The 16,101-nt window shown below is 45.0% G+C and overlaps 1 protein-coding gene across 3 annotated transcripts in view; it reads left to right on the forward strand.

Annotated features, from left to right (window-relative positions):
• The first annotated feature begins 875 nt into the window (after nt 1-875).
• Myb (MYB proto-oncogene, transcription factor) overlaps nt 876-16,101 on the forward strand; it is a 33,267-nt gene continuing 18,041 nt past the window's right edge. For 2 of the 3 annotated variants that reach the window (XM_032894923.1, XM_032894925.1), the window contains exons 1-9: nt 876-1,132; nt 5,269-5,386; nt 6,996-7,067; nt 8,702-8,794; nt 9,019-9,239; nt 11,225-11,459; nt 12,702-12,782; nt 13,128-13,232; nt 15,012-15,266. In XM_032894923.1, the coding sequence (XP_032750814.1) occupies nt 1,110-1,132; nt 5,269-5,386; nt 6,996-7,067; nt 8,702-8,794; nt 9,019-9,239; nt 11,225-11,459; nt 12,702-12,782; nt 13,128-13,232; nt 15,012-15,266 (1,203 nt within the window). In that variant the 5' untranslated portion in view covers nt 876-1,109. Of the gene's footprint in view, nt 1,133-2,823; nt 2,897-5,268; nt 5,387-6,995; nt 7,068-8,701; nt 8,795-9,018; nt 9,240-11,224; nt 11,460-12,701; nt 12,783-13,127; nt 13,233-15,011; nt 15,267-16,101 lie in introns of those variants that run through there. The other variant, XM_032894924.1, reaches the window with a different exon arrangement.

Below are 16,101 nucleotides of genomic sequence, written 5' to 3' on the forward strand. Positions count from 1 at the left end.
CAGAAGTGCAAAGGTGGGGGGTTCCTGAGAACTGCTAGGGGTTGTTTGTTTGGAATCCAGTGGATTTGTCCAGCAGGAGTTTGATGCAGGACCTGAGCGCGCTACACAGGGGCAGAGGTGCGTGGTGGGCACAGCCTGGGATGGGTGGGTCGGGCGTGTGTCAAAGTGAAGGAGGAAGGGATTGTGACAAAACGCCGGTGGCATGTGGGCTGCAGGATCCGGGAGGGGAGTGAAAAATGAGCCCGGGGCTCTATCTGTCAAAGGCTATAGCCACAGGGCTGCCAGTATTAAAGTATCCTTTGTCACTTACTAGTGAATTAAAGATGTCCCTTTAAAACTAAAACATGAAAAACTGGACCTAGCCAAAAAAATCGTTGGGGGTTGGGGAAGTATGCTCACACTCTCTGGTCCTGGGGTCCGGGTGTATGTCGGGGTGCAGTTGAAACCCTGAGAGCAGGAGTGAGCCCCCCTCCCCAACCCCCAATCGGGGTGCCTAAGAGTGGAGGCGCTGCTGGTTCGGGCTCGGGAGCCCGGGAGCCTACGGAGAGGAGCGACCGCGTTTCGGCTGCAGTAAGCGGCAACAGCCGGACCCCGTGTGACCGGCGCCACCCGGGCCAAGGAGCGGGATTTGCTCCGGAAAAGGCGCCGCCACGGCCGGGGCTGCCCTCCCCAGCCTGGGCTCCCGGCCGCCTGCTGTCCTGGCCTCGCTGCGCGCCAGGAGCAGCTCGGCGGCGCGAGAGGCGAATGGGAGCGGCGGCCAGGCGGGCTGCAGCTCGGGCGACCGCGGAGGCGGCGGGCAGGGCGCGTGCGCACTGCAGGGGCGCCAGATTTGGCGGGAGGGGGAGTGTCCAAACCTCTTTGTTTGATGGCATCTGTTTACAGAGTTACACTTTAATATCAACCTGTTTCCTCCTCCTCCTTCTCCTCCTTCTCCTCCTCCTCCTCCTCCGTGACCTCCTTCTCCTCCCCTTTCTCCGGAGAAACTTCGCCCCGGCGGTGCGGAGCGCCGCTGCGCAGCCGGGGGAGGACGCAAGCAAGGCGGAGGGCAGCGGGAGGCGGCAACCGGTGCGGTCCCCGGGGCTCTTGGCGGAGCCCCGGCCCGCCTCGCCATGGCCCGGAGACCCCGGCACAGGTAATGGAGAGCCTGGGCGGGCGGCCTCGGGCTAGGGCGCGCGGGGATCCAGGCATCCCGGAGCAGGTGGGAATGCCTTCCCTGTTGGTTTGCGGGGCTGTCAGTCGGCACCTTGGTGGCAGAAGCCACTCTGGAGAAGGATGAATGGAAAACTCTCTGCGAGAAGCGCACCGGGTACAGTGGAAGCATGTCCAGAGGGGCTCTCTTTTTTTTTTTCCTTTTTCTTTCTTTCTCTTTCTTCTCTTTTTTCTTTCTTTTCTTTCTTTTTTTTTTTTTTTTTCAAGTCGCTCAGGGATACGTTTCTCTTTAATGGTGGTGGTTGGGGGGGGTGGGGGGGAGAGCGGTTCGGCACTTTTCAGCCAAGGACTGAACGGTCCCATCAGAGCCGAGGAGCCCACCAGGTGTTTGGCTTGATGCCCCAGTGTCGGGAGTCGCAGCCTAATTGCTGCATGCACTGAGGTGTGTTTGCACTTGAAGAGCATATGGCAGATATAGGGGAAGGCCGGGTTGTTTAGCGGCTGCAGGTAGTTCATTTAAATTTCATTCATTCATTATGGAGGCGAGAGAGGCGTCAGCTGACAGGCAGGCAGCTGCAAAGATTTTAGGGGGACAAAAAAAATGGGTTTGCAGATTGTTTTACCCCTGGTTTTCTGGAAGATTCTTGTACTCGTTCTGGTGGGGGAAGCTTTTATTTCTATTGCACACATTGCCCGTGCCCGCGTCGCACATGTCACCGCACCGGCAGAGACGATGTGTGCACCTCTCTTTCCGTTTTGGCCCCACCTTTGGGAAGAGGGATCCGAAAGAGAGAGAGCTTGTGGGAACTGTCAGTTGCTGGCTGCTCAAGTCTAGCCAGCCTCGGGATTTCCCGAGGACACGCCGCGGGTTCCAGAGAGCAACGGATGCGGTGGGGTGAGCTCGGTGGCGGTCGCCACTGGGCACTAAGTGCTGGAGGCCGGCGGCACCCAGGGCAGCTGCAGCGCAGCCCGGGCGATGTCGCCTTCTCCTGGGCCGCGCGCACACGTGGACGCAGCTGAGGTCGCCGTTGCTACCGGCGCTCTGCTCCAGCTGCCTTAGGTAGCTCACCTCTGGCAAAGCCACCAGACGACCCTAAGGAAGATTCTGGGGGAAAAAAAAAAAAAGTCCGCAGAGACAAAGTCTATCCGCGCCTGCCTTTCCACCCGTAGTTTGATTTTTGCTAAACTTAATCTTTTTTTTTTTTTTTTCCGAGCTATCAGGTACTGGCCCTGCAGGGCGCGGGCTCTGGGAAGTTGCAGGAGCGTGGGCGTGGGCCCTGCAGCGCACCCTCGGGATGGGCCCGGCGGGGAGCGGCAACCGCTGGGCATCGGAACAAGAAGGGGGTGAATTGGGGAGACCTTGGATCTTGGCTCCCAGTGCCTGGCCCCCGGGCCTGCCGCGCCAGCCTAAGTGCCACCCTTTAAGAGGTTTCGCCTTTCGCTTTTGGGACCTAAACCGCCAGCACCCGGGTCACCTGTTCTGCAGAAAGCTGAAACCTGCAGCAGGAGGAGGAGGGCGTTAGGAAGGGGTGCTCCGAGGAGGCGCGGCCCAGGCTGGCCGCCCCAAGGTTCAGTCTGCACAGGGCGTGGCCGCGCAGGTTCCCTGAGGCTCCCAGGTAGCCCGGAGCGGAGGCGGCGGGGTGGGGCGGGAGCCTTGAACTTGACTCAGGGGGAAGAGAAACCCGGCTGCGGGCTCGGAGCCGTTTCTTGCAGGGCGAGCGTCAACTCGGCAGGGATTATTAACCAGGTCAGCGAAATGAGTCTGAACCCCTTTTCTAGAATCACGTAGCGGCCACAGGCACTTCCTCCCGTCCCCCTCCCGCTTCCCAACACCCCCCCACCCCGCCCCAGTGTTCTTTTTCGTTTCTTTGCACGGTTTGTTTCCTTGATAGAATGTAACATTCATAGTTGTACTCTTGTAACCACACCGGCTCTCGCAGGTGGAGCAGTCGAGAGCATCTAGCTTGAAATCAGCCTTTGAAAGTCCTTTGACTGTTGGGTCTGAGATCTTGTCGGAGCAGATAAAGGAAAAGTTATTTCAGGTCCTTTGTCGAAATTAATCATGCTACCGAGGCGACCAGGTCATTTTAGAGCGAGGAAATCGCATGCAAAGCTCAAAGGCAAGCCCCTTGCCAAAGCTGACAGCATCCTGGACTCGCCCAGCTGCCTCTCATAGCCTTTCAAGATCTGCAAGAGTCGCAGGCCACATTTCACCCCAAGACTTTGGCTCTGCACATCTGCCCAGTGCTTGCATTTTAAGAGACACGGAAGACCGTGGAGGCATGCGCTCTGGAAAGTACCTTATAAATAGAATCCCCGCCCTAGTGTGTAAAATGGGATCCACGAGAGGGAGGGAGACCAAATCAAAAGGGTAGGTGCAGGGAGAATTAGGGCTGGTAGAGCTTTGCTCCTGTGAGCTCAGTTATCCCTCATCTGACTGGCGATCGCCCCCTGTGGGCAACTGAGGGTGTTGCTTGTTTTTAGATTAACTTTTGACCAGAGCGAAAAAGCCTGTAACTTGCTTGGAAAGTGTTCACAGTGCTGTTAAGTGACAACTCCAGATCTGGACAAGCCTAACAGGCGAATCTAATGAGAGTTAAATCGATGACTCCACTCTCAGGTCCCGTTGGCTTTTTTAGTATCCCTGATACTTCACAAAGGGATGCTTCATCCTGAAAGGTTTCCAAGTTCCTTAACAAAAAAGGAATTGTCACCCCAAAACGCTGATTTACCTTTCTGGGCACATAACTTTTTCCCCTTCATAACGCCGTGTTTTATATTAAGTAGAAACTAGTAAATTATGTTCAGAAGTTATTTACCACCTCCTGTTTACTGTAGGAAACAAAATTTCTCTTGGCTGAAAGGATTTACACCAAGTGGAAAAAAATTATTGCAGATCATGAATAAAGTTTACTGGGATTTTTTTTCCCTCTTTGGTGGTGTTATTTTAAGGCTAGATCACATCCTGTCACCATGAAGCCTGAACATCAGTTTCATCATTTAAATGATGAAAAGGGGGCTAGACATATACACTTAGGGAGTTAGCTCAGGAAGACAAATTCTATTATGAATGTTTGACTTTTAAAAATAATTTTTATTATTATGTTTTTACTGGGTCTCATGGGTTTTTCAGTTTTACCATGGTGAGTTTTAGTGAAGTTGTGAAGAGTGTAATTCTTCATATTTTAGGTTTTATAGGGAGTGCTAACAGAAGCGAAAATGTAGAATTACTCCATCCTATAAATGATTGGAGTTACTTCAGCTGCCATTAAACTTCACACTGTTACTCAGTCCAGTAAAAGAAAAGTCTGTTTTGAAAACAGTAATTTTTTTTAACCTGTAGATTTCATCTGGGGGGAACCCCTGGGTTTTTAATTAGGTACATTGTGAGGTATTTTAGACTCCATTCAGTCAGAGACAGAGAAAACAAGAGTAAGTAGGATTCTGAATAGTCAGTGCCCTGGCAATGCACTTAGTTACTCTGAGGACAGCACTGTAAACAAAGCACAGCTACCGTAGAGCAGACCTTGAGTTTTAAATGATTTGCTATTTATGTCAATCGCAAAACAATTTGAGGACTGTATCCTTTCCCAGGTCTTTTTTTCCTCCTAGTATCATGGTCTTTTTTTGTTTGTTTGTTTTTGTTTGTTTTTTGGGGTTTTTTTTAGCAGACTACCAGCACTGTTAAGACATACTTGATTGGTTCGTTGTATTCAGAAACTGTTTAAATGATTTGCCATATGCCAAAGAGTTTGAGTGTGTACTTATATAAAGGACATGGGCTCTTGTTCTTCTCGGTGTTCCTAACATTGACTTTTAAACTCAGACGTCAATTGCTTGGGAGTTTGCCAGATGTGTAACTTGTCACTGATCTAACAGTAACAGGTTCAAACATGCAGAGCAATAGAAAATGCCAGGGCTTCTGGTGTCTCTGTGGATACTGGTAACAGCAAAACCAGTTTACAAACACCACAGCAACAGAACGCAGAGGACCTCATTGCGCAAGTTTGCAGGGTTTTGCTGTCTCTGTAGACTTTTTAACAAGCTTGCTGAAGAGTTTCTGTGTGAGTTTCATAACCTCTGCTTTCGGCCCATGTGTGTCCATTCTGATTTCTGCAGCATATACAGCAGCGATGAAGATGATGAAGACATTGAGATGTGTGACCATGACTACGATGGGCTGCTTCCCAAATCTGGAAAACGTCACTTGGGGAAAACTAGGTGGACCAGGGAAGAGGTAACTTGTCATTTTATCTAAACATAGGGAAAATGTGTAGTCTGTAATTGGGGGAAACTGAAATTTCGGCTAAGCTACGTGGGCTCATCCCAAGACTCTTGAAGAGGTTCTCCTGGGATGCTGCACAGAATGGTCACACTCTCCTCTCCCAATATGTTTATTTATTTTGCTTTCTCGTTCCAACCCGTTTATCATTCCTTGAATGCTCTCTCTTTTTTCCTTTACACTTTGCCTGTCTATTTCTCATTCTGGAGCCTTACCACTCCCTTCACCTTTTCATTGTATCTTTACACATTGCCTCCTCTATGAAACCGTTACTGGCTGCCATCTTTAAGGCTTGATGCACCCTCCCATGGTCCCATGCCCCTGGACACATGCTTGGCTTTATTGGTGTTGTTGTATGTATGTCTTTCCCAACACACTGCAAATTTCTTGAGGGTTCATCTTCGTGTTCCTTGAACCCAAAATTATTTGCCAAAATGTAGGATAATGGGATAGTAGTAGTTCTCTGAATAAATTAATTATTATTTAATTATTGCTATTCCCTAAGCTAAAGCAGACATAGAACTCATTGTGTTATAATATATTCATCAAATATTCTTCACATATAAGATTTCACAGACCTATGTACATAATTATTTTGAAGACATCCAGAAATAGGCGAAGATGTGCCCACTTCTTTCTAGAGCAAAATCATTAATGTGTGAAAGGAAGGTTTCTTCCTTCTTTACTGAACCATGACATTGATTGTGTGGCAAAAATCAAAGGTCTTGAGAACGGGACTCCCACGAGGCACTTAGGGAATGCATGTTCTATCTATCCAGGTCAAGCACATGGATGCTCCCTTGGAGACAGAAATTCTGTTGTTAACCATGGATTCCCAGGTTCTGTCTGTCTTGTCATTATGTGTGAATGGTATTTTTGCAGAAACCAATGAAGACTGTGTTTACAACGAATGGTCTGCGTGCTCTAGCATGTCGATGAATGAATGAGCTGATGAAACCAGCATGAGAATGTCTAGTATCTTCTGTGTTCTGACACATCTGGTCATTCATAACTCTGAACATATTGACACAGAGCCTTCCTTACTTTACTGCATTAAGTACACCTTCAAGTTAAATATGTCAAATATCATCTTTGCATATGAAGAAGGTTGAACCAATGGGAAATCATCTCATCCATGGTCTTATCTTCTTCTGGGTTGAATGGTGACTAAGTTTGACATTGGAATTCATTTTCCCCCATTCAGTAAGAGTGCCAACAGCTACCATCTATTAAACACTAGCACATGCCAAGCTTCACTGTTTTACATAAAGGTTTTGTGTAATCTGCAGATAACCACGTTGATACTACCATTCCTATTTTACAGATGACAATAGAAATCTGTTTATGTAACTACTAACAGCTGTGTCAAAGTAAAAGCTTTAGTGTGCCTCTGAATAGTAAATCTATATACCCAGACCAGTATATTACATTAATATTGGCTTTATTTGAGTGGCTTTGAAAACTTTCCCCCCTGGATCATGAGGTTGGTTCCGTTGTTCATTAAACTTGGACAGAGCTATTCAGTAGACAACTGATGTCCTAAGGTTGTCTTTACATGCCATAGGATGAAAAGCTGAAGAAACTGGTGGAGCAGAATGGAACAGACGACTGGAAAGTCATTGCCAATTATCTGCCTGTAAGTAAGATGTCCTTCCTTCCTTCCTTCCCTTCCTCCCTTCCTTCCTTCCTTCCTTCCTTCCTTCCTTCCCCCCCCCCTCTCTTTTTTGAGAATGGAAAATCTCATCTGGATTTAAGAAATTCTTGGAGAGTTTATTGAAATACTGTGCATTTGTTCATGTAGAGGTTAGAGGAAGAGACCCCATCCATTACTTTTATATCTGACCATACAACATATAATTGAGGTTTCTAGATTTACTATCAAGAGATTTTGATTTTTTTTTTCAACCACTGCTCCTTGTTTTGTTTTAAAATACCCAGATAACATAAGTTAACGTTCTGATGGGTTGCTACAGGGTAAAATTTAAACTTGGTATTTCCTCCAAGTTAGCTTCTAAATTCCCCATTCTCATTAACAACCATATTTTTGGTATATGGGTTTAAAATTCTAGAGTGCCTTTTGACTTATACCCTCCCATCCTCCATCTCAATGAGGAGTTAGGAGCCCAGGATTTCTTTACAGTCCTTCTCATCCACTTCATTCCAACAGTCCAGTCACAGGGTAACCACCCTGCCCTCTCTATCACGGTGGCTTCCTACTTGGCTTCAGCATGTGTATCTCAGCTTTCCAGTTCCAAACACTGTTAGCTGAGAGAGAGAACTTCCTAAAGGGCAGCTATTCCTAACCGCTGTGCTTGCCTAGGGTGTCTGAGTCCCCAGGTTTGGTCTCCTGCACCAATCAAAACAACAAATAAGCAAACAGAATCCCAGCAGTGGTGACACAGAGTCTCACAATCCAGTGAACTGCCTTGATCTAGCACCCAGTCTCTCTCCTCTCTGGTCTCAACTTACAGTCCCACTGTTCTCTCCCTCCTCTACCCACTCTGTTTCCTGCTTCCTCCCCACAAGCAGGTTTGGTTGTGTTCATTTCTGCTTTTTCTCCTCCAGGCTTTTCTTCCTGCTGATTTCACCCACCCAGAATGTTCTTTCTTGCTTCTCTAGTTAAAAGTTCTAAGCACCCTCCATAAGGCCATATCATGAGTTCTCTCAAATGCCTGTGAAGGAAGGAGAGCCCCATCTTAAAGAGTCCTTTTCTCCTCACTCAACAGCATTTGACTTAGGCCTCATCTTACAGATAAATTCAGCCTTTGGTGGTATATCAGTTACGTGTCCATTTTTATAATCTTCTTCTAAGATTATAATGTGTAAGAAAGCGAGAAAGTTTTATCATTTTCATTCCTTCTAAATATAAGTGCTGGTGGTCCTGAACACACCGAGAGGTTTAAATGGGGGGCGCTTCTGTCCTTGAGGATGGATTTTTACTGAGGTTTGGCAGTATGGAATCTCTAACACATCTTAAGCCACAGAGATACTTAACCAAGGTTAAGGTTAAGTCACATTGGCATATATGGTGTACCATGATGCTCCTTCTATGCATATGGAAGACTATTCCCTTTGGACTCCAATCTTAGATGCAACTTGGATATACTCTCTAGCCTGTGAGCAGTGTGGGTAGATAGATGGGCTCTCCATGCATGCTTCTAAATGTTCTTGGATGTTTTCACTGTGTATTGTCCACATGTAATCCATATTGAACAAAGTCTTCATGTGCTCTTCACGTCTTGTCTTCCCAACGCTGTGTACTTCGTCTAGAACCGGACAGATGTCCAGTGCCAACACCGGTGGCAGAAAGTGCTGAACCCTGAGCTCATCAAAGGTCCCTGGACCAAAGAAGAAGATCAGAGAGTAAGTTTCGCCTCCATAGATGTGTGACTTGCAGTTAAGAATATTGCTAAAATGGGTTTCTTGTCCCCAAGGAAATAATTCAGATCTATAAACAGGAAGTAAAGGGCTCGCTCCTGTACACCCAATGGATGAAAGCAGATTGTTTCAGGATCTGAAGATCTTGTTAATGATGCTGGCTCTTTCCGTAACATTAAAACACAGGTTATTTTTCTGTTTATCTGAAGGTGATAGAGCTTGTCCAGAAATACGGTCCGAAGCGCTGGTCTGTTATTGCCAAGCACTTAAAAGGGAGAATTGGAAAACAATGTCGGGAGAGGTGGCACAACCATTTGAATCCAGAAGTTAAGAAAACCTCATGGACAGAGGACGAAGACAGAATCATTTATCAGGCACACAAGAGACTGGGAAACAGATGGGCAGAAATAGCAAAACTGCTGCCAGGACGGTAATACTTGGTCAACAAATATACCGATTGGGGAAAACCAGGGGGTGGTCGATAAACATTCTATGTGTGTGAATGAGTCACATTCTAGCAATTAGAAGCATTGTGTGAGGTATACCAGAATCATTGACTTTTAGAAGTGAAGAAGAACTCGATATTTGTTCCATTGGATGATGCCAGTGCCACCTCAGTGGTGCCTTGGGCCAAGCCTTTCAACTTTCCTCAACCCATTGTTCCTCCATTTTTTTTTTTTTTTTTTTTTTTTCGGAGCTGGGGACCCATCCAGGGCCTTGTGCTTGCTAGGGCAAGCGCCTACCACTGAGCTAAATCCCCAACCCCTGTTCCTCCATTCTTGAAATAGCTAATTTCATGAGCTAATGTGAGGATCAAGTAAAATGAGTGTAAGGTATTCTGTAAGCTAAAGCACTCTACATGCTTAAAAGGGAGCTCAGACACACAGATTGCTTTTTGTCTGAGGCCATCCAGCCACTGGTTCACTGATCACTCCTCTGCTTTAGCAGTTTCCGTTTTCTTAACACCTACATTCACCTCATTCACCATTTGATCACTTTTTTTTTTCCTGTGACAGAAAAAAGCCTATAAGTCTAGAATTATCGTGACAACTTCAGGTTTTTAAACTAATTTCAGTGCAATGTCTTCTTTTTACCAAACAAGGTGAGCAAATGACGCCTTTGTGTAGGATAATTATGAAAACTCACCTATGACCCACTCTCTCTATATTTATACGATTGATTTTTAACTATTTTGATAAATACTTTTACTATAAATTTTAAAATAAACAAATATTAAAAGTATTTTTATTCTTGGACTTCTTAACCCTAATGTGGGGAAAGGGTTGTTTCAGGGATGGTTTATCTAGGATTTCCTAGTGTTGAACCTCCCTCGAGGCTTGAGAGCTTTAAGAAGCCATGGATCAGATCAAAGGAGGTCTTTCCTCCCATGTGGCCTCAGAGGATAAACTGTTGACTTTTCTAAAGACTAAAGGGGCAACGGAACTTCCTCTTTTTTTTTAAACACACATTTCCCCACCCCCATGGAAATAGTTTTTACTTAAATTTTTTGTTGTTTTTTTTTTTTTTTTTTTCCCTGGTCTGAGAAACTTTTCCTGGAAATGGAATGTTTAGTAAAAACACCTTGCAGTTTGAAACTACACTGGGAATCAAATGTGTGTTAGCATGCCTATAATCCCAGCATTCAGGAGGTAGAGGCAGAAAGATATGGAATTTAAGACTACCCAGTCTTAGGAAAGCACTCCTCCCCCCAAAAAAGAAAATATACTGGGGCCAGTGTCTCTTGTTTATGGTATTGCTGAGGGCGGTGGAGAATACTGTTACCCATTACACATGCTCCCCTTTGTCTGGAGTGGCTACCAAAGCGTAAGAGGGGTTTTTAACTCAAACTTTGTACATAGAGTTATGAGAGGTAAAGAGGAGGTACTGTGGCTTGTCATGGCTGCTCCCAAGCCTGGCTAATTCCTGTTCTTGGTGTATCAACCCTGCTACAACATAAGGGCTTTAAAATATCAGGGACTCTAAGTTCCATTAAAGTCCAATGGCACGTGAATACTGAGAACTCATGCTTTTATAAAGGAGTCAAAAATGCTAAAATAAAATTAGCAGGAAACTTGATACATTCTAAGTCACACGAGCAAGAGAGATCTGTGGATTTTTCGTTAGGTAGAAAAGACTATTAAAAAAAGAGGAAAGGAGGTTGGGGATTTAGCTCAGTGGTAGAGCGCTTGCCTAGGATTTGGCTCAGTGGCAAGCACAAGGCCCTGGGTTCGGTCCCCAGCTCCGAAAAAAAAAAAAGAGGAAAGGACCACAGTAATTAAAAAGGGAAAATAAAAGTGGAACCACAGAAATTAAAGTTTTTTAAAACAAAACAAAATAAAAAAAAAGTTTTCTGTCCATTGACTGTAATCTGAGTTAAAATTTTGTAAAGTTTGTATGTGGTGTGGTTCTATGCAGGACTGATAATGCTATCAAGAACCACTGGAATTCCACCATGCGTCGCAAGGTGGAACAGGAAGGCTACCTGCAGGAACCTTCCAAAGCCAGCCAGACGCCGGTGGTCTCTAGCTTCCAGAAGAACAATCATTTGATGGGCTTTGCTCATGCCTCACCTCCGTCTCAGCTCTCTCCAACCGGCCAGTCCTCAGTCAACAGTGAATATCCCTATTACCACATCGCTGAGGCACAAAACGTAAGCCACTCCCAAGAGCATAGAGGGAGGAGAGAGCTGGCTATGTCAGTCTGGGTCATAAAAATACTTTACAGTCATGTGCTTTGCATAGAAATTGTATGAGGTGGTCACAGATGGCCCTCAGCTAGACCCACTGTGGGAGGTAGGGGAAGGTACACTTGACTGTGTTTCTGGAAACAAGAATGAGAAGTAGTTTGTCCAGCATGTAAAAGTCTGCTGAGTAGAATCAAAGTCGTTTGATTCTAATTTGCTGCTCCAAACCTCATTTAAAGATACTTTTTTTGAATGTATATATATACTTATATATTGCTAAGTCTTAAGAGTAGGTGGACGAAAATAGATGTATAGTCCGATAGCTTTCTTTTAAAACAAAACAATAAGAATTGATGTAATACTACATTTAAAGTCATAAAGAGGAGGTAGCTAAACTCTGAAATAGGAAGGGAAATTATAAGTTCAATTCTGGCAATGATCTAAAGAAAATGAATTGATGTATACATCCAGTAAATGTTTACTTTCTTACTCTGAGTCAAGGGCAGTACTGTGATATTAATTTGGTGATGTCCCCCTTTATCCTCATTTGTGCTGGTATCATTTCTTCCTCATTTCTAGACATTCATATCTAGCAATAGAAATCGCTTACGGTACATGGGAACAAAGTCTAAAGAGGAGACTATCAAGAAATGCTTATCATAGAGCCAGTGATAAAAAATGACAAAACTCACCCAAGAATCACAAAGATCATATGATCATATGCAAATATTATGTAAAACACATTCATGAGTAGTTTTCACTTGGCTCTATCTGTTTCTTAGATTTGACTACAGAATTTCCAGAAAGGTCTCCGGTGAATGAATTATCATAAAAGCCTCTGTGCTTTTTATTAAAAGGGAACATTATTCTAAGAAAAGTGCCCCTGGTGACAAATCTTTCCTGCATCCATGAACACTTTTCCATTGTTCTTTTCTTCGATTGAGGAGTGTTTTCTGTTGGGACCCTTTGGGCCTTTCTCCCTATGTTTCTTGAACTAGTCAGCCATTTTTTTTTTAATTTTATTTTTTAAATATCTGGCTGACTTTCAAGTTGGAGAAGTTTTGTTTGTTTGTTTCTTAATCATTCCATGAATTTATCTACCAAGTACTTTCTCCCTCGGTCCCAGAGCGAAACTTTAGAGAGTTGAGTCCCCCTGAAGCACTTGTTAAGTAGGAATGACTTAGTCTTTGTTTTGCTTTCCTGGTCTAGATCTCCAGTCACTTTCCATACCCTGTCGCGTTGCATGTAAATATCGTCAATGTCCCTCAGCCAGCTGCTGCAGCCATCCAGGTGAGTTTATCTGATGGGCAAACCCATTAGCTGAGCAAGGCACTGCTTTTAACGAACACTATTTTCCCTATATAAACACGTGTTCTATACCCTGTAATAGAAAGAAAAGCTAACAATGTGCCAACCTACTTTGGGCTAGCCGTTTACCCCTGGTGGCTTCTGGAATTTTCCGATGCACCCATGAGCATCTAGCCTCTGCTTTACTCCTTGTGGCCTTAAATCCCATATCACTTTGAGCGGGTAGAGGTGAATTCCATGTGGGTGGTTCCCCATGGAAGCTCTCCAGGCTGTGTAAGGTGCCTCTCCCTCAGACCTTCTCTTTCCCTGCCTCACTTGAAACTCTAGAGACATTATAATGATGAAGACCCTGAGAAGGAAAAGCGAATAAAGGAACTGGAGTTGCTCCTGATGTCAACAGAGAACGAACTGAAGGGACAGCAGGCATTACCAGTAAGACTGTTACCTCGGGATGGGCAGCTTCGCTCAGTACTCTCCTCTCTCCTGGGTCTCCTCTTCTACCGATTGTCTCACCCGAGTTCTCTGTATCTGCTAACGATGCTCAGACACCAGAAACTGCTGCTGATAACTGATAAAAAGCCTTCTAGTCTCCGAATGTGCATTGACTGAAGTGGAAGTCGCTGTTTGGTTTCTAATAGGACCACAGTACCCACTTGTAACCGTCAGCATCCACATTCTAACACAGCGCAAAGCTTTACGTCCACATGTCGCCTGTTCGTTTGACTCTTGCACTGTTATTTTCTTAGCCTGTATTTATGTATCTTATCACCTCAAATTCCACTTGAAGTGTACTTAGTACATACATGTGTTTAAAAAGGGATGTATACATTAGCCGATTCTTCACGTTTGCTATCTTTTCTTTGCATGTGAGAAAGCTCTCCGATTAGTAGTGATAGTGTGTTTGTGTAAACACATACATGTTCCTTTAGGTGTGTGCACATGTGTGTGCAGATCTATGTGCCTACATGTGTCCAGGCCAGAGGTTGACACCAAGTGTCTTTCTTGATAGATCTCCACATTAAAAATGTAACTGTAACTGTGTCTGCATGTGTGCACGTGCTTGTGTGCACTCCCAGAGGTGAGGGGGACAGCTTTTTTGAATCAGTTCTTTCCTTCTTCCATGGGCTCTGGGGACCGAACTCTTTCTTAACTACCTCATCCCCTTGCTGGCCATCCAGTGTATATTTTGAAACAGGGTCTTATGAAACCTGATGCTTGCCCATTTGGCTAGCTTAATGGCTAGGGCTCTACCTATCTCTGCCTCTCCAGTGCAGGGGTTACAAATTTGAAATTCTGTGAATACCTGGAGACCAAACCCAGGTTCTTAGGTTCACATGGTGGCCACCAATCTCCTTCCCCTCCTTTTTGGTACTGACAGTTGAACCTGGGGTCTCACACATGCTGCATAGCATGCTGCCCTGAGCTGTAGCTCCGGCCCTTGTGTGGACCACTTCGGAACCCTTGAATGGACAGCTAACTGAGCGAGCTGTTTGCACTTTGGAGCCTTGGTAGTTTACTCAAGAAGTGTGTAGGTGAAAATTGATACCCACTGGGGACTCTTTGGGTGAAACAACGTCCGTTGTTATTGTTGTTGTCCTTGTCAAGTAATAAAATAATGTGCTTGTGCTAGTTCGACCACTTTTGAAGTTTAGTTACTATTTTGCAATCTGTCCTCTTGCATGGTCATGCTGTAAGGGGACTTCTGTTAGCTTGATCTACTTTCCTAACCACAGACACTCTGCAGCCCTACCTTGCATCAGTGCAGCCTATAGCCTTAAAAAAAAAAAAAAAAGAATAGAAGCAATAAGATGCATACAGATAAAAGCAATTTTAACCACTGAATCCTTCCAATGGGTTAACGGGCAGCAAGGACCATTCTTAAGTCATAGCAATCGGGAGCCCTTTGCAAATTAAACTTCAGTGGATCTCTAAGACACCTAAGACTTGTATTCTGTAGCAGTCCCCAGGTTTAACATTTGACTAAAATCATAGCAACTGAAGCCATCCTGTAGGTATAAATTGGAGCGCTATTGCAAAGCTGTCAAAAAAGGAAACATCTTGACAACTGTCTGGCGGGCCTGAGTTTTGGATGAAGCAACCACTTTTTTTTATCTTGCCTCCAACAGCATCTGATACCTTGTGCAACATCATTGCTAAGTTTCTTCTTCCTTTCCTCTCCCATCCCTATTTCTACACACCCCCCTTCCTCAGACACAGAACCATACTTGCAGCTACCCCGGGTGGCACAGCACCTCCATTGTGGACCAGACCAGACCTCATGGAGACAGTGCACCTGTTTCCTGTTTGGGAGAAAACCATGCCACTCCGTCTCTGCCTGCAGATCCTGGCTCTCTACCTGAAGAAAGTGCCTCGCCAGCAAGGTGCATGATCGTCCACCAGGGCACCATTCTCGACAATGTTAAGAACCTCTTAGAATTTGCAGAAACACTCCAGTTTATAGATTCTGTAAGTAGAATTGCTAAGGCATGTTAATGTTTCTAGAAGAGGAATTGAGAACTGGCGTATCATAAACCATTATCATTTTCTATGGCAAATCTGGCTTGGGACTACATTCATTTAAAGAGAAAGACCTTTAGTTTTCGACAGTTCCATTTTTCTCAGAGGTCTGATTTTGTAGGCTACCCACACAAAAGTCAGCTTTCCAATGTTTTTGCCTTCCAAACGTGAATTTCCTTAAAAAATAATGAAGTTCTGACTTACCACGGAGGGCTCAGAATGAGAGCTGTGTCTGAGCTGTTTTGACAGAATTTCTTATATTTTGCTTACTTCTTTGTGATTCGCTAGAAAAGTTTCTTGGCTGTACTGGTTTTGTTTGCTTTTTGTTTTGTTTTGTCTATTTTGGGACAGCACATTTGGACTTAAAGTCTTAAGCTTTCAGTTCACGGGTGGTGCATAGGTTTCTCCACAGAATACTGAACATTGGTTAACAATCTCACAGGATCACGGAAATAAACCATCATGAGTAAGACAAATTTGAGTTCAGTAATCACTTAGTTCATTTTCTTGGTCTCCTAACTGGTTAAAAAGCATCTAGTTCCTACACAGGGGACAGGGCCAGCTATTGCCATACTGTATCTAGAAAAGTTTTCTGTTTGCTTTAAACTGCATGCAAAGGAGAGTGCCCGAGCTCCCCACAGTAGATGAGTAAGGCAACCCATGGACCTCCCTTTGATTCCCTGAGCTAGAAGGCAGGCAGGCAGGCCCAGCGTTGTCTTGCACACAGCATCCATCGCTCAGTGCTGTATTCGGGTGATGGCGGTGCTGTCACATGCATACCGTC

This window comes from Rattus rattus, chromosome 2, assembly GCF_011064425.1.
Source record: "Rattus rattus isolate New Zealand chromosome 2, Rrattus_CSIRO_v1, whole genome shotgun sequence".
NCBI lineage: Eukaryota > Metazoa > Chordata > Mammalia > Rodentia > Muridae > Rattus > Rattus rattus.